Source organism: Odontesthes bonariensis, chromosome 18, assembly GCF_027942865.1.
Source record: "Odontesthes bonariensis isolate fOdoBon6 chromosome 18, fOdoBon6.hap1, whole genome shotgun sequence".
Taxonomy (NCBI): domain Eukaryota; kingdom Metazoa; phylum Chordata; class Actinopteri; order Atheriniformes; family Atherinopsidae; genus Odontesthes; species Odontesthes bonariensis.
In genome coordinates this window covers 3,433,609-3,458,295 of record NC_134523.1, presented here as the reverse complement: position 1 = coordinate 3,458,295, position 24,687 = coordinate 3,433,609, and the positions used below count along the sequence as shown (strand labels likewise).

Below are 24,687 nucleotides of genomic sequence, written 5' to 3'. Positions count from 1 at the left end.
ACCAGTCCTGAACACGATTGTGCTGAACTTCTGTACTGCATTCAGAAATCAGCAGCTTGACGCCTGGTTGCATGAACTCTCTGATGAGCTCAAGAATGATGCAGTTCTCCAGCTGCTTCGTCAGCTGAGGCCAATACCAAATTTGTCGACCAGAATTTTTGCATTTTCAGACCACTTTGTAACTCATAAATGCAAATTCTCGTAACTTGAGCTTCTTTGGCTTGAAATGAGAAGTTGACTGGATGTATTGGTGTAAGCTCCCCCAACTCAATGAATCAAGTTTCTAAGAAACAAATAAGGCATATGGGCAGACCTCCGAGATACAAACATATCCAAACTGTATGTTTTTTAAAAATACCTCATGCCATTAAAATCTACTTTTAATCAAAATATGATAAACTATTTCACTTTTGATCAATTACTCACCTTTCCACCCTGCAGACCTTCTCTGTGTACCTGAAATTATATAAAAAAAAGAATAACTTGTGATGTAACTGTCATATGAGTGTATATTCTTTTTTTTTATTTAGCCTAACCTAAGGATAGAAAACTGGAAACTGTGCAATAGTGTTTATACATATTCTTCACATATACATAGATAAATACCGATATAGTTTCTGTAAAAAGATGATGTTTTCTCTTCAAAACAAAATACTTTTTTTGGGTTTGATCCAAAACCCAAAGATATTAATTAAGTGTCATTTACAGTCGTGCGAGAAATAAACTACACCTGTGATTTAACAGCTTGTAGAACCAACTTCAGTGCTGCTCAACTTTGCTGTTTAGTTCAATTAGTTCTGCTCTTTTTTCATCCTACATAGATGGACCCAGTGATATACTGCAGCTTCTTCGGTCTGGTAAACAGGACTGCCTCTCCTCAACGTACTTTGGCAATAAAACATTCACCGGGACAGTTGTGGCCATGATTACCTGCACTACCATCGCTTCTGCAATAATCTGCTGCTCTTCTCTCTAATTACATCGCTTCACAGTGTTCTCCATCACCATCAAAAAAAAAAAAGGGGGAGTTCTTGAGGATGCTATTCCTCTGCCCTTTTGAAGTGTTTTTAGCACTTACCGCATCTCCTGGTAATCCAGGAAGGCCTCTCTCCCCCTATGAGTTCACACAACAAGGACAAATATCCCCTCATTAGAATCTTGAGACCTTCAGGGAACAGCCCCCTCGAGCATTATGGTAATAACACAGCTGGAACTATAATTCATGAGATGAGTCACGTTAAAGCGTGTAGTTATTGTGGGCTAAAGGAAAGTGAAACTTGCGGGTGAAGTACCACAGCACCTCTTTGTATGCATGTGTGTGCTTGAGTGAATGCTCATGGGTGTGGTATTGTTAGCATGTGTGCATTACTGGAAGAAGCATCAAAGGCAGTAATCACGGGCAGACAAATGAACTGTGTGTTTTAATTTCTCAGACAAACGAGTGGGCTGACTTTGATGGAGCACAGAGGAGACAGAGGAATGTCTGGAGAAGGCAGACAGTAGCCTGGGAAACTTCTGATGATAGCCCTTTAAAATGATTTATATCAGCACAAACATCCTAACGTTATGCTTGTGGCAATATCCTCTATAAATTATTTGAAGGCAAGTGAAAATAATGTTTTGTATGCAGAACAGCAGGCGGGTGAGCAAACCTTATCGCCTTTAATTCCATTCGGCCCGGATCCTCCAGCCAGTCCTCTCAAACCCTAAAAAACATGTATGATAAAGGTCACAACTCAAGGAGTGCAGTGTATGTTTAGTGTCTTCATAACTTCAGGTTCTTGAAAACATGATCACAACTTACGTCTTTCCCAGGAAGTCCAGCTTTTCCTGGTAATCCATCCAGACCAGCTGCACCCTAAAAGGTTTTTTAGAGATGTAGGAGGGGTACATCAGTCAGCTTTGTATAGTGTCGCACAAAATCAAATTAATCTTTAACTCTGAAAAATACACATTCTAATATAAGGGATCACTGAGATAAAGAGGTGGTGTCAGTGAACATTCAGTTGGGAGTCATTAAATACGAAAAAGGTAAAGGTCGTCAACCAGCAGTCATACCTCAAATGATGAAGCACCATGTTGAAAACACTACTAAAATATGCTATTTATGCTTTCTTAATGGATTTGTATAAGGCTTTTGATGACTGCTATATTTTTCAGTTTTGTGGTCACATGTCTCACAGTGGCTATGCTGCAATAAATACATAAAGCTGCAGTAAACCTCCAGCAATTTGTGATCTCAAATACTCTTCCTTTTCTCATGGCTGGATCCTTTATTTTTAATAGCAAATCTTTTTGTCACTTGGCTCTTAAACTACACTGCGTACCATATCTAAATATCTTTGTGCTCATACCAGGCCACAATGATCGCTTCAATTCGGACGACGACCGAAGAACTCTCTGGCATTTAATTTCAATTCAATCAGAATGTTGGGAAAATCGGCAGTTGGAAGGGAAGATACTTATGTATTCCAGAGTGATACCTCTTAATATGTAAGCACACTTGATTTATGCTTTTGTGTGAAATGTATCCAAACGCCATCCGTAAGCATTTGTTGATTTCAAGGCTAATGTTTCTGTGAAACTAACACAATATGTTGCACACATATATATATATTTCACATTGTGTTTACCGTGTTCACTGTCGTACTTTAGCATATTAGCATAGCATTTGCCAACTGGCACCAACTAGTAGCCTATATGCATATCACACTGGAAAAAATGCCCCTCCAAAAATAATTAAGAAAAACAACAAATAAAAGACGTTTTTGCTTGAAATAAGCAATAAAATCTGGAACTAGTGAAAATCGGCTTGTCAAGATTTCTTGAAATAAGATGTGATATTTGGGACTTTTGAGATAAAAGTGATCTTGAAATTAGCTTAAAAACCTCTTCAAATGTCAAAAAAAGCTTGTTTCATATGAAATCCGACTCAAAACAATTTGTTTTCAAGACTTTTTCATTTAACAAGATATTCCAGATGTATTGTATTAAAACCAGTCCCTATAGCTGGCTGAAATAGAACTTGTTAGGCAGTTGTGTCTCATATTAAGTGTAATGAGATATTTTGACTAGAAATGAGACATATATACTTGGTAAGACTTTGATTTTTTTCCAGTGCAGTCTCAATTCCCAAGACTTTTGAAGTATTTCAGTCAGTAATGCCTCGCTCATGTTCAGGCCTTAAAGTAAAAGCCAGTGTTTCACAACAGTTAACACTCCTTTTTGCTTCATAGATCTGTGTGTTGCTGTCTATTTCATGTGATTTATATATTCAAAACCTAAGTGCTAGACCACCTGACCGACACGACCACCACTCCTAATAAAAGAGCATCTCTTGAAGTGGTGGATCAGTGCTGCTGAACCCTAAAAACACATTCCTGACTTTCCCGTCAAACTCTGCTCAAACATCCACCCCATGTGCCTCCTCTAAACCACCTAAGCCCTTTATCACCATAAGGAGACAAGTACTTTTCCAGTAGTTTTCACCCACAGGAAATTGCTTACTGATTGACTGAGTGACTGAATGGCTGACAGACAGCTCTAAACCTGGCCACAGCATGACTGAGTGAAGCTATAGTGTTCTTAGAACCCGATACAAATCCTCGAGCCATGTGGCAAAGCAATTAATGTGCCAATTTTACATTTATTTATTTATAAAACCACCTGTTGAAGTCTTAAGTTGAAATTCAAGCTGACCTCTTAGCACGATGAAAAAAATTAAAAAAACGTATTGATACAATTTGTTCTCATATCTTTCTGATGATACTCAATATGCAACTTGAAACATCTGAGGTCATGATGAAAAGAACATCCTGACGCATAAAAACATCAACAAATTCAACGACTTCAGCGAAAACCATTTCAAATGCTGCCAGATAAACGTTTCACAGTGATATTAGAAATCTTTATTGTTTTCTAACATCGCTGCGATAGCGACAGAAGGAAGTTTTTAGCATCTCTAAGGAAGGTTTTAACATCTCAAAGGAAACATCAGACATCAACAAAGCCCAAAACACCCCCACAAAATTCCAGACAGGAAGTATGGAGAGTAAATCAAGAGAGCTCCATCTGTTTGCACGATCACTCCCCTCAGTTCTCAGGTCCTCTGAGAAGAATGATCTCACTTTCTCAGAAGTCTACTCTGCTATCAGGATATCCAGCTCCGTAAAGGTTAAACCTAGAATCATGGTTCGGATCTCAAGACATGCTGGCAAAAACATGGATTAGGAAAGTAAATGAGGGGGTCTCTGTTTTTCCCAGCAATGACTGTTGATAAGTAGTGAGTAGCGTGACTAAAGGACTCGTGTTTATAACTCGGAGGTGTGAGTAAGAATATATGGAAAGTGAAATAAAAATGATTCCAGCTATAGCTTCTATTTTCTTTAAGAAACGGTTACAGTATGCAGTAACTTACTGAGGTTCCTGGAGTTCCTTTTTCACCTTTATTACCAGAATCGCCCTACAACAAAACATAGTGACATCATAAAATAATTTCTAAAATAACATTTTAAATTGCCATCAAATCGCCTCTGAAGATACTGAAGTGCATTACTCACAGTAACACCTTTGGGTCCAGGCGCACCAGGATCCCCCGCATCGCCTTGGATTCCCTGTATGACATAAAATGATCAGCATTTGTGTCAGTGGGAGTTTTTGACTTGGGACCAGTGTTAGTTCTGCTGACTCTGCAGTACATTTGTATTCTGTCAGCCAAGTCGGAGCTGCTCAGTCAGAGTTGAGTCACCCTAAAATTTGCAACTGACCAACTAAGAAAGATCAAACAGCAGTCAAGGACATAGCCTCAGCGGTAAAACCTCTGGGCTTGCTTTCTTTCTTTTTGGCAATAACAAGAGAGAAACGTGTCTCCTGGTCCTCTGACATCCAGTAGAATTACTGTTTTTTTCCTTTTACAAAAAACTGAGTGGGGCTCCTAGCAAACAAGCACTCCAATTCCATTCATTTGTGGTGGGACCTGAGTCGCTATAACAATGTCCTCCTTTTCTTTTCTTTTTTTTGTTGTACCATTGTAAGTCAAGTAAAAAAATGAGCAAGACATTATCCCAAACTGTATATGTACATATTTTAGCATGTTTCTTTATGTTTATACAATGGGATTACGTTCCATCTGTGGTTACTAAGTAATTTCACAAGTTTCCACTGTTTTTAAGGTAAGACACAAAATAAAAAGTCAATGTCAGGGTTCATGCCACGAAAGCCATACTTCTGCTTATTATGAGACTTTGTGCTCATTTTGTTACACCGTCTAATAGGTTTGTTATGGATAGCACTGTTTTTTCCGACTATGAAAAGGGCTAGCTGTCAGCTGTCGTATATATTTAGAATAAAAGACTGCTGTTAGATATATTTGGCACTGCTTAATATAGAAAAACTATTCAACTCTTTTGAGGCTGGAAAAGCTAAACAATAACCGAACAACTCAAAAGCCACGCAAACTGTTGCCAAATAAAGATCCTCTGGGAAACATGTTAGCTTACTTTTGCATCCAGCTTACGAAGGAGAAATGTATCATTTAGGATTGTATTTCCTGACAAAAATATTCGTTTAAAACGTCAGTAATTAACTGCACCAACTGCGGAGAAAACTATCTGTCCCTTTTACTACTAATTAAGCATCCTGGTTTCCCCATTAACTCTCTTCTGAAAGCTTTTTGTAAGTTTGTAAAAAGTAAAACCCCATCTTCTTTCTGAATCTGTTTCACAACAGAGCTCTTCACTATTTTAGACACGTTTTCTGTGCTTTTCAGTCAGTCAAACAGCCTGCGGCCGCTGAGCCAGCTGCCTTTTTGCCACCAGAGGGCGGAACCCAAATAAACTGACATGCCTGATGACATCACCTTCATTCCGTCTTCCTACAACTGATGTCAGCACAAAAGAAATCAAAACAATAAAAGTTGATAGTGTGCTCTACATGTAAATTTCCTTCATTAGGTTTGGCAGTGTGTTATAGCTCAGTAGCCCAATCAGATATAACACCTCTACCTTCCCTCCTCTGTCTCTTTAATCAGACGCCTCATTCAAGACAAAGTTAACCAAAATATAAATATGTATGCCCCATTTAACAGAAAAAGTCACAAAACAAGAAAGAAAAAAAATAGCTATATTCAAAATGTTCTAAATATTAGCTATATACTAAAGATATGCTAATTTTCATTTCTCTTTTTGAAATCTGTTTTAAAAATACTACTGCTGGCACACATCTATGAGCGCTCTCTAATGCTTTGATTAAAAAACACATCACATTCACCCACCTTCTGTCCAGATGAACCTGGAGGCCCTGCAACACCAGCCAAGCCTGCTTCCCCCTAATTACAACATAAATAAATGAATAAACAACGATTGAAACATTGAAGCAATTCAAAGTGCCACAAAGCCTAAATTTTACACTGATATGCAAAAACTCTGTTTCTTACTTTCTGCCCTTTGTCACCAGATAAACCATCAATACCTGGTATACCACCAAGACCCTGTGGAATGATTGAAAACACATCATTAATACCAGTATAAGACCTGTTTTTTTAAGACTCAAAAACAATATTTTAAAACGTCCTCCACATCTTCCGGTTCACACCTTCTCTCCCTTTAGTCCAGGAGCACCTTTCAACCCTAAACTGCCTCTATCACCCTGTAAATCAAAAAAACAAGTGTTTACTTTTTAGGTTTGGTCAAACACGAGCATGCAGGTCGGCTGGTGCAGGCGACGATGGCGTGTTGTCAGAAAATCAACCTGTTAGCATCACAGAACTGTTTAGTACACAGATTAATACAAAACCCAGTAGTACACATTTTGAGATTGATTATTAGACTTGGTTATTTGAACAGAGAAACATGAAGTCACACAGACAAATGTGATGTTAAAGCTTCACAGAGGACACAAGGAGGTAAACAAAACACTTTTGAGCAAAGGCTCGGGAGCCACAAACTGCTCAATGCTTTACCGAGACCCACTATGGTTTGGTCGCACATTCAACCAAACACTTAAGAAACAGCGGTTCTTCATTGTCCTCAGAGTAATACAGTTTTGGATCGTACACTGATGTCACCGTCTGTGCCAAAGAATCCAGTAGATTTTCAAAGCTGGACTGAGTAAGAGTTAATGGCTGTTAAATTACACGGTACCGTGAGGTATTGCCCACCGCAAGACTTCCCTCTGCTCCATAAACCACTTTACAAGTCACAGAAGGTTGCCCTTTAATTATCTCAGGCTCTTTTCATATTAACACGCTGCTTTTCTTTCATCAGAGATGTAAGGAGAGAGGTCCCCTGCACTGCCGTGCCCTAAAACCAAAAGGAAAATTACCTACAACAACAATGCCACGCGGGGGGATTTTTCTGCTCGCGTTGGTGAAAGGCGCAATTAGAAGCAATCACAGCACAGCAGGACGAATTCACTTTCGCCCCTTTCGACTAGATGACCAACACCGCCAATTTTAACTGTGGCTTGAAGCCTACGTCATGGGTTTGCTTCAAGTTTGGAAAAAGTTTACAGCAGCAAATTGCAGCTTTCTCTCAGAGAAAGCAAAGACAGATGCTGAAGCAGAAGGTAACAAGTGGAGAAGCAACAGGGATGCCACGCATTAAAGTTTGATTTAATGCACTTTCATCAAAGCCACAAGGTTTTTTTTCCCAGCATTAGGGACGATAAAATCAATAAACATGTGATGAAAAGAGCTCAGCTGCCTTTCTGAATAGGTGTCCTGCTGCTTCCTGTAGTGCGACTCTATTAACCAAAGGACTCTTTAGTTGTATTCCAAAAACTATCACATGCACAAAATAAACAGAAGAACTGAATAAATAAAAGGGCCTATTCTGGGTTTCAAGACCCGTTGTGGTCGTATTAAGCGGCCTCTTCAGGGCAGTGTTACTGATGTGTGCCAAGGTGTTTGTCTCATAAACCATATCAAGCTCTGATGCTGCTTGTTTTCACTGTTCGGGAGCACAGAGGCTGTGATTTGACTTATTAGGCTGCTGTTTACAACTTCCTCCCTACTGGCTCAACATCAGTGAGCTGTCCTGTAATTCTGACAATAACATTCAAATAAGCCACTTCCTAAATGCTCTGTGTAAATAGTAGATTCAATTTGAAAATATGAAAATATGAAAAGCACGCAGGAAAGAAATAAGCATGAAAAATACATATTTCCAGGACAAGATTAGAATGTTCTGTCCACATGCAAAGACAAATATGCATCATATCCAGACTGACAAGTATTTGAGTTAAGATGAGGATCATGCAGAGTTGCGACAAGACATGTTTACTTACCTTCGCGCCTCTGTCACCTTTGACAGAGTTTACTTTGCCCTGCAAATAATTAATCGATAAGGATCAATTATTATCGAGGCTGGAGAAGAAGCAGAACAGCTGGAAGGCATGCAGTGTGAAAAGATTTCAGATTGCTTGAAACTACACTGATCAGAAATCTTCTAACCTTTGATTGCATGATAAAGTCCAATTTAGTGAGCTAGCTTTTAGATTATTAGCTGTTTTTTTTCTGCATTGGAACAAAAATAAACACGTGAGATTGTGGACGCTAATTTTTCATACAGTTTCTCCTCTTTCTCCTTTGATGCCCGCTGGTCCGATGGCACCCTTAGGGCCAAGGTCCCCCTAAAAAGGTAAGCATGTTTACACAATAAAAAAAGCAGGATAGACACAAAGACACTGTAATCTTGTGTGCCACACTAGCACGGAATTACAACGATGGATAGATGACCTTTTCACCCTTTGGACCTGCAACACCAGGTGCACCGATATCTCCCTGCGAGAAATGAGAATACAGCCGTCCTTTGAAAGCCATTAAAGAAAGGACTCCCACTCAACCATGGAAATAATAGACAGGGATAAAGAAGTCTGGTAGGGTCAAGTAGCTTTACCTTCTCCCCTTCGGGGCAGGAGCAGTTTACTTGAGGGCCTCTCTTTTGCTCCACGACAGTAGGTGTTGGAAAGGGAATTGGCACAGGCGGAGCCTCTGTCACAATTTTCTTCGGGCACTGAAATGATACAGTTTATTTAGAAAAAAATGAAGAAAAGCAACGAGAAAGTGGCACAAGTCTCTAAAAAGTATTTCTATTTGCTCTTGATTTGGCAACTACACTATGTAAAATCGATTATACAAACCTAACAATCAGCCATTGGGAACATTTGGAGCATTTGTGAATATCTGTCCGTCTCGTCTTTTAGGCATGTACTGTATCGTCGGCTGTGTCAGACCCTGTTCAGGCTTTTTCAAACTTAAATGTTATGTTACAATGCAATCAGGTAGGAGAGTAAGAGAAATCCCTCTGATTTGCCTTTCAGCATTGTGACATGAACTCTGCAGTGCGTTGTCACAAATAATTCATATGATATGTTGGTTTAAATTGAAATGCAAATTTTTGAGTCTGAACACATCAAAAACAGACAATAATTAAGCTGGAACTATGCTGGACGATAAAACTGAACTAATAATCAACAGTACTATACTGAATAATTCATAGACTCCTGCTCCATTCTGCACAGCAAATTCTGCAAAGTTGTGTCCTTTTTCACACGCATACATTGTACATCAGAGTTGTCAGATGGAGATTGTCTTTGCAGTGCATTCATGAGCAATTATATTCCCCTGAGTATGCTGATGTGAGGAGACACGATGGGGGTTAGCCATCACTGCTCGACTTTGATTTGACATATGACACTTTGGAAATCTTGAAGATAAATACTGTCTGATGAAATAGTTATTTGCATACTTCTATACACTTCTTTAAATTGAGATAGATGCCCATCTCGTGTCTGCCAGTCAACCAGAGAGCAGGATCCAGGGGGCTATTAGCTGTTAGCTCAGGAAAAGGATTGGAATTTGTCCAAATCACTAATTACTGTACAGTGTCATAGTAGACTGTTGCTCTATGCCCCCACATAAAATTGTGGGACAGGAATATCTCTTCAGGCCCATTTTTAGATTCTGGGTTCAAATCCCGGACAAGCCCCCATTTATGTTACAACCTGGCCCCTCAGGCCTCAACCAAAAATGAGACTGACACAAAAGTTAACAATGTTAAAAACACACTGGGAAAAAAATTACATTGAGAGGGGAAATCCTCTAAAGCCTAACCAAGCATGGCTGTAAGCTACACATTCACAAGTGCATCCAATAAGGACCGCTCAGTGGATGCACTTGGATTGTCCATTGTGGTCATCCACTATGAATGAGTTCTCTATTCACTAAGAGAGAATTCCCTTGGGAATAGGAGCAGACAGTCGCTTATGAATTTCAGATAATGCAGAGGTGGTTTATAACTATAACTAGAACATTTCTGAAGAAATTTAGCAGGGGCCTGCAAAAGTGTGCGTATCGCTCAACCAATCACGGCTGCTCAGTAATGGTTCGCAAGGCCTAAAGAAGAAGCATTCAAGCCTAAACGGCATCAAAGCCGTTTAAATTAAAAAATTTAAAGCGGCGAACTGTCCCTTTAAAGAGGCGAACTGTCCCTTTAAAGCGGCGAACTGTCCCTTTAAAGAGGCGAACTGTCCCTTTAAAGCAGCAAACTGTCCCTTTAAAGCGGCGAACTGTCCCTTTAAAGAGGCAAACTGTCCCTTTAAAGCGGCAAACTGTCCCTTTAAAGTGGCGAACTGTCCCTTTAAAGTGGCGAACTGTCCCTTTAAAGCGGCGAACTGTCCCTTTAAATCGGCGAACTGTCCCTTTAAAGAGGCGAACTGTCCCTTTAAAGCGTTAATTGTGCTGTTGAAACTTCAAAGGACTGGCTGGGCCACTAGCCTTGTTTCTATGGTAATTAATCTCCCTCCCCAGCTGCTGCTACACTAATTATATTAGACTCAGGCTTCTCAGAGCCAAAAAACCTCTACGAACAGATGCTTCCCATTTGGAAACCGTAAGAGCTACGGAAAAAATTCTCGCAGAATTCTCGCAGAGGGACACCTTTGGACTTCAATATTCCCGCGTTTCAGATCTGTAGCACAGTCACAGTGAAAGCACGGATGAGAGAAAGAAGGGCTGCAGGAGCTGCTGAGATTCTCAGAATTGGATGAATTAAAATGGGGATTTGAGGTCTTTGAGCCCCGACATCACTTTGCTCTGAGGGGCTCTGAGAGCAAACGGTCAGCCCTAGATGAAATATGAAAACATTTTATGAATCCCAACATGCGTGCCTATATTATGACAGTACATAATGGCATTGGAGCAATATTTGTAGGCGTGAGGGCGATTCGAAAATGAATCTGAGGTCAGAACTCTTGCTCTTCCCACACTCTAATGAAATGGCAGTTGTTCTCTAAAAATTCAAATTTTGTAGCCTAGCAAGCCAGACCCGTACAGCAAAAAGCTGTACATGGGTCTAGTGACGCTGGATAGCAGTGTGGGCGGGATAAACGGCTGTCTGTCAAGTTCAACGCCACGCAATAGGATGGCGCAACAACCAATCAGAGCGATGAAGAAGTTTTACGTAGTCAACGTGACGGAATTTACATTGTGGTTTGTAGTCTATGGCCTGAAAAGCTGATTTCCCTTAAGCTCTAAACTCTGTAAACTTTAGCAACATTTGAAACATTTTCAGGCGAGAAAGTAGTCGTTTAGATCCCCAAGGTGTTGAAAATCTGACAAAATACCGGCTATTTACAATTTTGTTCCCACGAATTCGGCGCTGCTAAAGCTAGCCGCAGTGAGCAACGCACTTCCGGTTTAGCCGTTTTGACTGCTCTCGTCCCGTTAACGGAATTTGACCGTTCAAATGCCTTACCGGAGAGTTTTCTCAGCTCTGAGACGAAGATCGGCCCGCTGTCTTCGGTACATCATGCTCGCAATTGACTGGGGATTGCTCTCAGATGTAAGTTTACTTCGTTTCCCTATAAAGCTAAAGAGAGCTAGCTAATGGAACTTTTTTTTGTTGTTGTTTACCTCTCTCTGGAACTACACACTGAAACGTCGCACCTCTGTCGTCACTAGGTAGCCTGGCCTCCGACCCCGCTCCTCACGATTTGATTTGCTCGATCAAGTTTTGATTTGGAACGTTGCAAAACGACCGCAAGTGACTAGACTAGCCCCGGAGCAAATTCCATTTGCGGCCGCTAGGGGCGTCTAGATTTCTAGGCTACAAATTTTGCAGATTTTGGCCAAAACGTTGGGTCGCTTGGAGGCATGCTGTGGGAAATCCGTAGCAGGTATCGACATGGCGTCTTCACTTCTGAACACAGCGCGGACGTATCTACAAACTGACATTTGAATGGCGTTTCTAGGTTAATGCATGATGACACAGTAACTGCTCAAAATTTTTTTTTCTTTATGATTTTTCTAGGTCATCCCCCTGTTTATTCCTAGGGGTCTATGGGGGGCTGTTTTTTGCTTATTACGTCGCCATGGTAACTCCAATCTTCAATTAAAGTAATAGCCCGCGAAAACTCATCGAGCCGGTCGTTTTGATATATATATTGTTGGGATGTGCGGGCCCGTAAGAATAAATATATATATAAAGAGACACGTTTTCAATGTTAAATCCCATAGACTTTTGCCAACGGAATAGTAATAGGTGCCTTGCCTTGCATTTGCATGGAGGCCTCCTATGCAATGCTATGGCAGGCCCCAATAAGTTAAGTGACAATTAAGTTAAGTTAATAAATATAAGATAAAAAAGTTCAGTGTCACATAAACACCCGAAGGATAAGTACAAGCAAAAATCTGAGGTGATCCACAGCACAAGGTTGCTGTCTTTGATTGAGAAATAACAATTCTTGCCACAGTACTGACATTAAACTTTATGCTAAGAAAATCTGTGCACCATACAATTAATGAAATGTTATGGTTGAGATTTCAAATAGTGCTACAAAATGACTAATTCACTGCACAGTGGACTACATAGTGAGCAACTGGATGAATAGAACAGAGTCAAAGATTTCTAGTGCAAGCTAGTAGACTACAAAACCTCAATAGATGCACACATGCTCATACTCACTCCTAAGGATAATATTTTAGAGACACCAATTAACCTAACATGTTATAAACATGAAGTTGATTAAACCCATTCTGGACAATACTTTTCTTATAAATACATATACTGCTTCTTATCACAGCATTAGTTTGAGCAAAACTAACTACTAGTTATTTGACTTTCCCCCATTCGGGGATGAATAAAGTATTTTTCTATTCTATTCTAGTATTGCAACAACAGCTTGTAACAGTGTTGAAATCTACAGTGATGCTAAAAACCTGAAAATTCATGCTAACTAGCATGGATTTTCAAGCTAAAAGAAATTATTCAAATTAGAGAGAAAATGGGCGGAAATAACTTATTTGGCTCAACCTTAAACACTTAAAAGCCCAAATGCCTTCCTCTCTTTTAATCTATATTAATATACATATGAATGTCTGTGGTTGAGGCAGATGTGACACCACAGCTTCTAAAGTACATGGTTGCACCACCAATACAAAAATGCAGACTGAAAGTCTAAAACCAGTAATACTCACAGGCCCATTGGGGAGATCACAGCAGGTTTCCAGCTCTGCATGCTTGGAATCACAGTAAATCATCATCCTCTGGAGGTCAAACTGCATGAAAACAGGCAGACGAACAGATAAACCTCCGAGAAAAGAAGCTTACATGAGTAAAATGTGTCAAGCATGAAGGTAGAGACTTACATCAATTGGCACACTGTCATACAGCCTCTTTCCAATTACTGTCTTCCCCTGAATATCTATGTCCTCCCGCTCTTCAATTGGCAGAGTCTGGATGCGTTTGCAGTCCAGGTACAGTGTTACAGACTTGGCTTCAACGCTGAGGGCAATCTTATGCCAATTGCGGTCAAAGAGGTTGTCAACTTCAGGGTTCTTGAACACAGCTCTGACAGCATCTTTTGTCAGTCCGACAGCGTTGTACTCCACCGCCTTGTTCTCACCATCCAGACGGATGGACACCTTGCAAGTCAGAGGGAGGATAACGTAAATTAAAGACTTTTCCAACAAGCCATATCCTATCAGTTTAACAAGGAGCCGAATGGTCAGTGAGCTGAGACTATTCTAAGTTGAAACCTCCAAATCGGAACACATTTGGCTCACCCACCTGTGGGATTCCATATTTATCAAAAATCTGCCAGAGGTACCAATCTTCACGTCTTGAGGTTTTCCTGAATTTGAACGTTGTCACAAAGGCATATTCATCTGGCAAACCTTGAGGAAACACATCTCTGCCAAATAAAAGAACAGAGTTGTTGGTTTATTAAAGTCTGTGCACTTAATGTGATAAACACACTTTAAATATGAATGTGTAAACCCCAATGTAAACAGTGTCTGTGTTTCATCTAACCACCACTCAGTTTATAGCTACTGCTCATGCATTTTTTAAGCTTTTCTTTTATACTGTACTCTGATGTTTAATATTAACAAGATACATTAATTCTGCTCGACATCATTTCCTAAACTTGTATTCTCAATGAAATACATATATAATAGGCCTGTTACACACTATATGCACACACAATAGTATTTTCATCCCGGTATTGTGCCTATGCATGTGATAGACTTTGCTTTCCACCACATGATATTTAGTGAGGGGAGTTTGCCTTGTCTAGACTTTATACTGTTGCCAAAGCTATTGTAGAAAAGATAACAGTTCAATTGTTCCATGACACAGGGCTAAAACTAGGAATGCAATGATTGCGAAACCAATACCGATGTTGTAGATAATAATTTGCTCGAAGGCCAAAAGCTGATAATGAATGTTTTTGTCATTTATTTTCCCTTTAATGGCAGTAAAACCTTAAAACCTGTTGAACCAACTCAAGAGTAGCTTCCCAAAAAGTCAAACATTTGGACTGTAATAACTTAAAAAAAGCCATCATAATGGGAAAAATTCTCGATTCACAGGTCAGATATATTTATTGCCAATTGCATGATTGTAAATTTGTTTTAAAAAATGTATCACTTATTTGCAGCTTTAGCCCAACGATCTGCTGGAATAACTTTTGAAATTAATGCCCTGCAGAGTCATATTTCCTCTGTATTTCTAGGCAATATTAATTTATACACTTAATTCCTAATTAAAGTAGTTGTGTCTGGTCACTGCAATTTTATCTCTGCTAGTCTGTATAATAAATTGTGCTTAACGTGGCACACCTGTTCCTCTGAGGGTGGGTAGGCTTGTGGTCAGAAGAAAAATGTTTTGTCCCTACTACCTGGGGAGTCTGGCCAAGCCTTTAGATTCTATCTTTCTGTATTTTTTGAAGAAAATGTGAGATGAACTGAATCTGCAGCATGACGGTGTGCCCACTTACTCTGTTTGCTGCACTATCGGCATGGTGCCAAGACGAACATATGAGCTCTGGCCGTCGTCAACTCTGCCTCCCAGAATATCTTTCACATTGAAGTACTCCATCAGGTCGAACCCTGCAGCAACACAGTAAAACAGCCCAGTTGGACTCCAAACAGTCTCTGACTTACTTTCTCTGTCACACACATAAATAAGCACAGCAGGCTCTCAAGTCTTGAGGTTGACTTATGGCTTTGTCAGATTTCTGGTGATGTGCTGTAGTTTAGCTGGGCCAGGCCCACCACACCCTGTAGCTGCTCTGTTTGCGGCTTTTTTGGATAAAAGTTGAAATCGTCGTCTGACTCGGAACAAATGGAAAAAGGGGCCGTTTGTTAGGACACTGAGATGTTTGTTAGATTTGCTGCCAGAGTATAAAACTAGCGGCCATCGCTGGTGAGGTCCTCCTGTGAGTGTGTCCACGTGTGTGTACATTTCCCTGCAGCGTGTGATTTGAAGTGGTTTAACCACAGACTGTACTTAGGTGGTTTAGAAAGGATACTCCCTTTTATTGCAAACAAGTGCTGTAGCCATGGTGATGCCAACTTATGCAGTTCTGAAACTGCCAGTTAACTGTGCAACTCTCACTGGAAGCAGGTGATTACTCTTTTGAGAGGACAAAGTGCCATTATAATGTCTAAAAGACGTGCAAAGCTTCATGGTATTCCTGCATGTCTTAATACTGCAGGGAAACCTGTGGGTTGTAAGGTTTCCAGTGGGAATATTAACACAAGCACGCTAAACCTTCAAAGAGGAAACCAGAGTGGTAATGTGAGAGTCTGGCAAAAGCTTTGTGGATGTCATTAGAAATAGCCTGGAAACAGGTGGTAAGACATACAGGCCCCCTACGCTCCACCTTTAGCAACCGAGTAAAAGTTAAAGGGGCTCCGCTTCTTTGTCTCTTAGTAAAGAGGCTCATATTCACTTTTTTACACTCTCAAGGGTAGAACTTTTCACGGGACATTTCTAATACACTTTTGGAAACCGCATGTTCACTCTAATCTGTGACAGGACTGGCCAGGAGATGGTGCTGTGTCTTCTTTGCCTCAAAATGCAGAATTAATCATTTGTACTGGGGTTTTGTCACCATTATAGTTGGCTATCAATTCTGGAGATAAACTAATCTTTATAAGAGCACATTACTGATCTTCGTCCCTAAAACTGCTCTCATTTTGAACTTTCAATAGGTGTATCAATATGGAGGCAACAGTACTCACTAAGAAATCACTAAGAAATCCAAGCGCAGGAATGGTCTCAAACGGGTATGTATGCTTTATCCCGGTGGGACAACCCTGCGCAGCATTTTAGAAGCTCATTGTCCTTTTCGACTTTCCTTCCACTCAGAATTCTTCACTGTTTAGCGTTCGGTGTTCAAAGAACAAGGTTAGAGTTTAAATCAGTGCACGAGGTTAGGTGGTCATGTTATAAAACATGGTTAGACGGTTATAAAAATCTAAATGGTTTGGGTTTCTACTTTTGTTTCATGCCCCATGTTTCTTATTGTGTCACATGAAGGCTGCCCAACAGAAAAAAAGAGCATGGCCATATGTGACCCTCTACATTTTGTACATGTGGACAAATGTATATATTAAGGTTCTGAATAAACTCAAATGTAAGCTTTAATCTATTTACCTAAAGGTTCAGGGTATTAAAGGTACAATTATGGGGGCGCCTGATGGCTCGGCCGGTTGGGTGGACATCCCATGTACAGAGGAAGTACGTCCTGATGTTGGCCAGTCCGGGTTCATGTCCAGGCCTGTTGCGCTTTGGTGCATGTTACCTCCCTGTCTCTGCCCACCTTCCTGTCTCTCTCTGCTGCTTTATTAAAGACCATTAAAGCTGAGAATTAAACAAAGGTCCACAATATTTACCTGAAGGACCACATGTGTACCTTACGGCGTACTATTCTGCTAACTATACCTCTGGGTACAGAAGTGACATCTCTTCTTCTCCGTGTGTGTGATTCTGAGTACGTCAGAGAGTAAGTGCAGTGGATCCCTTTAAATATTTGTTGCTGTATTCTGTTATAAAGCCATTGTTTACAACCTTAAGTGAGAGCTGGATCAAACAGAACATTTGCAGCTTGTTTTAAAAGAGATGAGGTCAAGGTTAACCTTATCTTAACCACTGAGGTCTAATAATAGAAGAGTGATGCTGAAAGGGCTTGTTTTCCTGTTGAATCTGAGCAATATTCAGATATTACACCCTAAAGATGAAAAAAAACACTTTTGCTTACTGACAACTTTGAAAGTAAAAAAGTAAATTTCTCAGTTCTTCCCTTTCAGCACTCGTGGTGCTTGCCTCCACTGAAGGGATGTTTCGCTGGTTATCAGTTGCTCGAAGACGCCATGCAGCTGCGACTTTTACTGGACTCGCTACTTTCTGTCACCACGCTTGTGTGGTGCACATTGGCTCACCACGCCATCTCTCTGGCTGCTCGGGGTCCATCTGAGCTCAGAGCTGTAATTTGGACTGGCAGCTGACAGCGTATAATTAACCCGAAAAAAAGTTATTTTGGACAGCCAAGACCGACCAATGGGGTGATCTGCGGCAAAAGCCAGATGAGTTCACTGACTGGGAAAGGCAAATGCATGCACACATCGCTCTTTTGATCATAGCAGATGGCAGCATTTGTGCAGTAGATAGTGAGCACAGAACCACAAAGACGCTTCACAGCCTCCTGTGTGCACTCAGTATCCTGAGGGGTCAGACGACTGTCTGCCTGAAACCACAGGCCTCTTGGCTGTCGAATCATAATCAGTGGCAAATGGTCCTGACATTTTTCAGACACAACTGCACTCTCTCTGCACCACTGTAAACATTTTTTTGGGTAATTATAAGTGGGAGCTGTCGGAGTAGTGACAATAAATCCTGTAGGTCTGATACTTTGTATGTAGAAAACTTCTGTGTGCCGAGTCACGACCTGAAAAAAGCACTTCACTCAAGTGTGTTTGACAATGCATGCCTTAAAGTTAGGGCTGCATAGATCAAGTTACGACACTATGGAAACCCCCAGACATCTTTACCGTGTAAGTGTTTAAGACCTCAGACCGCGGTTTGATAGCATTCTGCCCAAAGTGGGGCCCACATCAGGTTTTGAAACTAATTATGACATGACTGTCAGTGTTGCACTGGAGTAATTCTTTTTCGCAACGTGCAGCATCTACAGTTAGGATGAAAACTGAAATTTTCTGCTGACCCGCTTTGGCCTCTTCATGCACATCTGGACATTGTTTTCTAAATAATACTCAAACATCATGGCAGAAGCAAGGATTTCTAATTATTATAGTGCCTTGAGAACACTACAGGCACCGCATTTCATTTGTGTTATATTTTTTAACTGTTTTTCAAAATTGTTTTTTAAATTTTTAGATTGTTTTTAAATTGTTTATAATTGTATAAACATTTTTATTGCTTTATTATGTCTGGCTACTGGATGCTTGAATTTCCTTCGGGATCAATAAAGTATCTATCTATCTATCTATCTATCTATCTATCTATCTATATGTAAAATTAATATAAACCAGGGTAGCCTACATTATATTTACAAATTTTACTTTTGGTTACAAGAAAAGATTTTCTAGTTTTGCTTTCTGGAGGTATAAGACAAAAACAACAGCAACAAAAAAAACGAGAGGATTTATTCCAAATGCTTTTGACACAAAATGGGATGTTTGCTTCTGTAAACAGCAGCTTTCAATGATTTATCGAAAGTTTACTCTTATTTCCTTTTGCAGCGAAGCGGAAAAGCAAAACCACATAATGAGCACATGCCCAATGACAAGAATGCGATAATGTGTCTTTACAGTGTGAAGAAATGCTATCGTCTCTGATCATGAACACTCTCTCTTCCTCTCTGTACCGTTGAATCCCTGCCGAGGGCAAAAGGGTTGACCAAAAAGTCACAATGCAGCCACGCTGTGTTCACAAAAGAAGAAATAAGATAGAAAATAAAGACTTTATCCGTCGGTTATGAAACACCAGGTCATAAAACACTTGATAATTGTCAGATAATGTTGAAGTGACAAATTGTGCATGAAGTATAACAGCAGTGTCAGTACAACCAAAACAGATCTGTTTCAGTCCCTCTCCACCAAGAATTGAGTTTTCAAAGTTGTTAGCGTATCTTTAAGATGAGCATGTCAGTTCAATGGCTCAGGATTTCTGCTGTGAATCTACAAAGCAACACCAACAGTTTAAGAAAAACGGGGTCAGGGAGGCACATTCCCCACACAAAAGGTTGGAGGAACCAGCACTAATTTGTAAACGCTGTAGTAGCATTTTAAATGAGAAGATAACACAAGCTTTAGGGTGAAGTTAGCATAGACTACAAGGAGAGGAAGGTAAAAACAAGGCACAGTGAAGAAGCTCGACTTAAGGCCTTGCAAATTAGGAGCTTGGAAGCAAGCAGGGACCTCATTCAGTTGGGAGCCAGGAGCTTGCTCACTGTGTGAGCTGGAAGATACTCGAGAAGCTAACTGAGCTAACTCAAGGCTGCAAGCTAGCCCAGCAAGGCCGGCTCTCGCAGTTTTTGAACTATCCTGCAGCAAGACTATGGGTTTTCAGCAGCTGAAACTGCAAACTTCCACAGTGATAACAAATATAATAATGGTGGTGTCATACAGTTTAATGTTTAAAAAACATTTAGTTTAAAACAAAAATATATTCATTCAAATATATATATCAACTTAATTAACTTACTGAGCTTTTTTTTTCTTTCTTTAGGCGTGATAGAACTCTGCAGTATTAACTTCTTGGCTGTAATGTTCTTTTTACTAATGTACCATATCTAAATATTTTTTGAGATCTAATTGCTCTAAATGTTCCTGTCATACTGCAGATCATGGTCTAAAAAGCTTAATAAAAGCTGTCAGTCAAACATTGTACACCCAAGAACATTCAGTATGCTAAACAAATACCTGCCTTTTATTACGTATCAAATATCTGCCGTGGTCATCAGTCTCTCACATGATGGTGCTCTCCCGAAATCAACAGCTTGAATAGCAACGTATGAAACTCGTACAGACATTTAATTTCTTTCCAAAATGTATCCATCTTTCCTGCTTACCATTTTACTCAGTGGTAACCATAGTAGCTTCATAACATACAGTTCTTGGACTATAATTCACTTGCCAGCTGGGGTCTTTCTGTGTAAAAGTTGCTTGTTATGTCTATGTGGAGTTCTCCAGCTGTTGTTCTGGTTTCCTCCTGCAGACCAAGGACATGTTGGTTTGCTCAACTGGAGACTTCAAATTGCCCATACGAGAGAAGAGTTTTGTTGTGCGTGTGAGCTGTCATAGATTGTTCAACCTGTTAATGGTGCACCCTGTCTCTTGTCCCATGTCAGCACTTGACTCAGGACTGAACTGAATATGCTCAACATAAATTATGGGCATACATAAAAGATAGATGCAACCATGTTCAATCGTCAACATATATCATTTTTATTCATTTCTCCAAACACCAAGCCAATAAAGTGGCCTGTGATCGTTGTTATAATGCTGCTCTAACCATTTTTCATTCAACTAAAAAAGACATAATAACTGAATACAGCACAAGAGTCCATTAATATCTATAAGACAAAGTCTGAACCTTTATCAGTTAACCAAATGATCAGATAACATTGTGCCAGCCAAGTGTGTTAAGAGTCAACTTTTATGAAACATAGCTCTTCGTGCTCTGACATCTTGTTTCCTTGTACTTGGACATAGCAGGAGTCTAAACAAATCATGCCAGTGCATCTGTTTTTTCTCTTAGTGTGATGGCGGTGGGTGGGAGACAGACAGGAACTCAGATCTCCCAAAAGACACTCTTGTAACAACATCCGACCTTTCTGGATAAACGTTATTCAAGACCTTCGGGCAAAAGCCTTGAACAGGGCCGCTTGGACAGTAAGAAATAAAATCATCAGCTGACTTACATCTAGCAATGTGCAGAGTTTAGTTTCGACAAATTAAATAACAGTTGTATTTAAATAACTGCATTTGTGTGATTCCACACTCTTCCTGCTCGAAGGATCTGTGTAACATTATTTTAAACAGGTTTCTGTTATGTTCTGTTGTTAGTTGTACAGTGAAGAAACATAACTTGCAACCAACTTGAGAACTATGAGAAACAATTAAATAATACATATCCATGGTTTCTAGAAAGAAAAGATAGCTATATTATACTCTGGTGACTGGGCTTTGTTTTAACAGAGATAGACAATATGTATTAATATCTATCCAAATGCATATTTATATATGTAAAGAGAGGGATAGATATGTATGTATATACACACACACATATATCAGTAGCAAACTGAAGCCAAAATGTATGTCTACGCCATCAAAAAGCTACCAGACTCCTTTGACAAAAATAGCTTTAAACAGTTTAGAAAGGTTATGTGGTGTTGCTGGTCCACCTAGGTCTACTATGATGTTTTAACACATTAGTTTGGTCACCAACATGTCATAACAACACAACATGTCTTGGGACAATATCTTGTGCACCCAGACATGAAAATAACCACATAGGAACACAGATACAGGCCATTTATAGGCTAGCATGCCTAGCAGTACTGCTATATAGCCACTGTCATATACGGCTAGTCTGGTCCTCACTAGCAGCTAGGTGGCAGCTAGCAGTCACCCACCAACCAAGCTACAAAAGCTAATGGCTATAGTGGATGGGAAGGCCAGTGGCAGCTAGCAGGTCAGAGACACGACTGCTAATGACTGTTGTCTCACTTGAACGGTGAGCCATGCATTTATGATATTGTTGAAAGTGATAGACAGGAAATAAATGACTATTCTGATACTTCCACTGGCATGTGGCCTGTGTTATTCAGTATGTTTGTGTGTTTACAGTCACTGTTGTAGTAGCTGCAGAAGCTAGCATTTGCTAGGAGCAGTCGGTTGAGTTTTCATAGTTGGCCCTAGCATCGAATTTTCCAATGGCTCCACACTATGTATGCATATAAAGTCCCAGATAGTAGTCAGCAGTGATTTGTTCAATGTTTTTTTTGTGGAATATATAAATATAGCGTTTGTCCTCGCTTTTCTGAGACTGTAGATAGTGTTCTGCAGATTCAAAGCAGAAATCCTCTGTGTCAATGGCACATTTTTCTCCTTATATTGTCAGTAACATAAAAAAAACAAAAAAACATCTGATGGACATGATAAAAGGTCAAAATAAAAACTCAAAATTTGGTGGAAGTAATTTAAACTCTTTACTTTTTCATTTTTACCAAACAAGCAGCTGCTGTAGCATCATACTGACAAAACTGGAGACTTCTCTCTCCCTGACAATGTTGAATATTTCCTGTTACCATAATTATGTATTTTTTGTAATGATACATGCAGATATTACACATCTATCGCCCCCTGATAAATATTCATGTTGTCTGAATGGACTAAAGCTAAGAGCTGCCCTGAAGATTAAAGAGAATACATACATCCCTAAAACACAAACATTTGCAAAATGATTTGCAAAAGCATTTTGTTTGTGCAAATCCAGATATATTGTGTTTGTACTGTGGCAGTGTCAAATAGTGCCAGAGAAGTACCCAGAGGAAAAGAAAACTCAAGAAGAGATCTCAACAATGTTTCATTTACTTCTCCTAGACAACTATGAGATCTCTGTGACACCAAACTGAGACTAAAGGTCATTTCTCCTGTGTCTCATCTTTTTCTCCGGAGCAATAAGATGCACTAAATCTCAATTTAGTCTCCTTTTAAGTTTCAGAAGAGATCTCAACAAGCTCTCATATAATTCTCAGAGTTTCTCAACTTTTGTGTCTCTCTGTGACCTCATGCAGAGAAATTAGAGAGCTCTCTCTATAAACTCAATCTATTCTCATCCCAGCTTCAGTTTATCCATCTCATACTAAGCTCAGACAGAACAAATGAAGAGCTCTCCACAAGCACTCATTTATTTCTCAGACTTAGATCAATGTTTTGGTTGTTGTTAATCACGTTGACTTTATTGTAAACCACATGATTTTTTTTTAAATGATGTATTCCTGTACTCAGAATGAATTGATTGAAAATTTATGGATTTAGGCTGCAAAGACCTTCTGCTTTTATATTAATTATATTTCTATGAATAATTTTAAGTATTCCAATGCACGTAATTCAGGTTTTTTTCATGAACCAAATAAAACGTAAAATAAAACGACAGTAGTTTATTAGTAATTTGAGAGCAATAAAGTTACTATTTCAACAAAGTCCAATATCAGAATATAGCACCTTTTAATACTTGAAAAAAATACTACTACCACTACCATTACCTCCAATAGCAAACACATTTGTGAAAATAGTTCGGAAAATAACTATCAAAACAGTAAACAGAAAGTCACACTTTTGACATTTGCATTGAGGGAATTTATTTTACAAAATGCCAACAAAAACAATTATAACGATATGTTTCACTGGACATCTCAAAATCAATAATCTAATAAAATTAGTACATGGAACATTGCACTTATCACAGTCTTTCAAGATCAAAACTATATTAGCATCCAATGATGTAGCTTTTAAGACCAAGAAAATATGTTTCAGCTGTATCAAAGTTTAACTGCCAAAAACTCAGATCATTAGTGGTGTGTGTCAATGTACTATATTCAGATGTCTGTATCTTCTCATGTTAAGCCCCAAAGTGACCTATTTGTGTGGCAATAGATTAATAAAACTGTTGAGATCACTGACATTTGTCTTAATATGGCATCAAAATACTATCTGCCCATCAACTTGAGACTTTACATTTTCAGTAAGGAATTTCTACTAGTTGGAAAAATCATGGGGTCTTCTGTTCACAAAAAGATCATGTCTTTGAGTTCATAATGTTTAGTCCCTTTCAAGTTTATTATGGAAATGTGCAGCAAACACAATACCAGGCATTGAGGACAAATCAATGAACATCAAGTTTCCCAAAATACTTTTAAGTCCAACTACTGTCCTTTTTACAGGAACTTCCAAGAGGCTCACAATATGGAAACATGTCCCACCTGTCAAAGTGTCCCTTAGAAGATTTATGCCTGCAACTGCAAATTCATTCACAAATACAAGATTCATCTCATTTTGACCTTCACTGGTTTCTTTGTAGGAACACAATAATTCAATCTGGCCATATTTGATCTGCATACCATCACAAAATAAGACTGTGGAATTGTTCCGTCTTTTGGCTTTGACATACTGATTGGAAGTGTAAACTGTTTTCCCTATTTGAGCTCTGTTATAAACAATAAAATACTTGTCTCCAAAATATAGTGGAGTGGAAATATTAAGTACCAACACTTGAGTAAATATACTTATATTCCATCACCGCAAGTGACAATAAATAATAAAATGTAAATTTCCTTACCTTTCTTCTGTATCTTTTGCAAGTATTTTGTTGGCTC

General features: G+C 39.4%; 1 protein-coding gene across 1 annotated transcript in view; it reads right to left on the bottom strand.

Moving 5' to 3' along the window:
- Window positions 1-24,687, bottom strand: part of col22a1 (collagen, type XXII, alpha 1) — a 70,886-nt gene that overhangs the window by 33,605 nt on the left and 12,594 nt on the right. The window contains exons 4-20 of the mRNA XM_075449920.1: window positions 15,277-15,388; window positions 14,067-14,190; window positions 13,646-13,921; window positions 13,475-13,555; window positions 8,895-9,011; window positions 8,735-8,779; window positions 8,566-8,628; window positions 8,284-8,322; window positions 6,592-6,645; window positions 6,434-6,487; window positions 6,272-6,325; window positions 4,560-4,613; window positions 4,418-4,462; window positions 1,805-1,858; window positions 1,653-1,706; window positions 1,079-1,114; window positions 427-456 (exon numbers count right to left, since the gene is read on the bottom strand). Of these exons, the coding sequence (XP_075306035.1) occupies window positions 427-456; window positions 1,079-1,114; window positions 1,653-1,706; window positions 1,805-1,858; window positions 4,418-4,462; window positions 4,560-4,613; window positions 6,272-6,325; window positions 6,434-6,487; window positions 6,592-6,645; window positions 8,284-8,322; window positions 8,566-8,628; window positions 8,735-8,779; window positions 8,895-9,011; window positions 13,475-13,555; window positions 13,646-13,921; window positions 14,067-14,190; window positions 15,277-15,388 (1,292 nt within the window). The remainder of the gene's footprint in view (window positions 1-426; window positions 457-1,078; window positions 1,115-1,652; window positions 1,707-1,804; window positions 1,859-4,417; window positions 4,463-4,559; window positions 4,614-6,271; window positions 6,326-6,433; window positions 6,488-6,591; window positions 6,646-8,283; window positions 8,323-8,565; window positions 8,629-8,734; window positions 8,780-8,894; window positions 9,012-13,474; window positions 13,556-13,645; window positions 13,922-14,066; window positions 14,191-15,276; window positions 15,389-24,687) is intronic.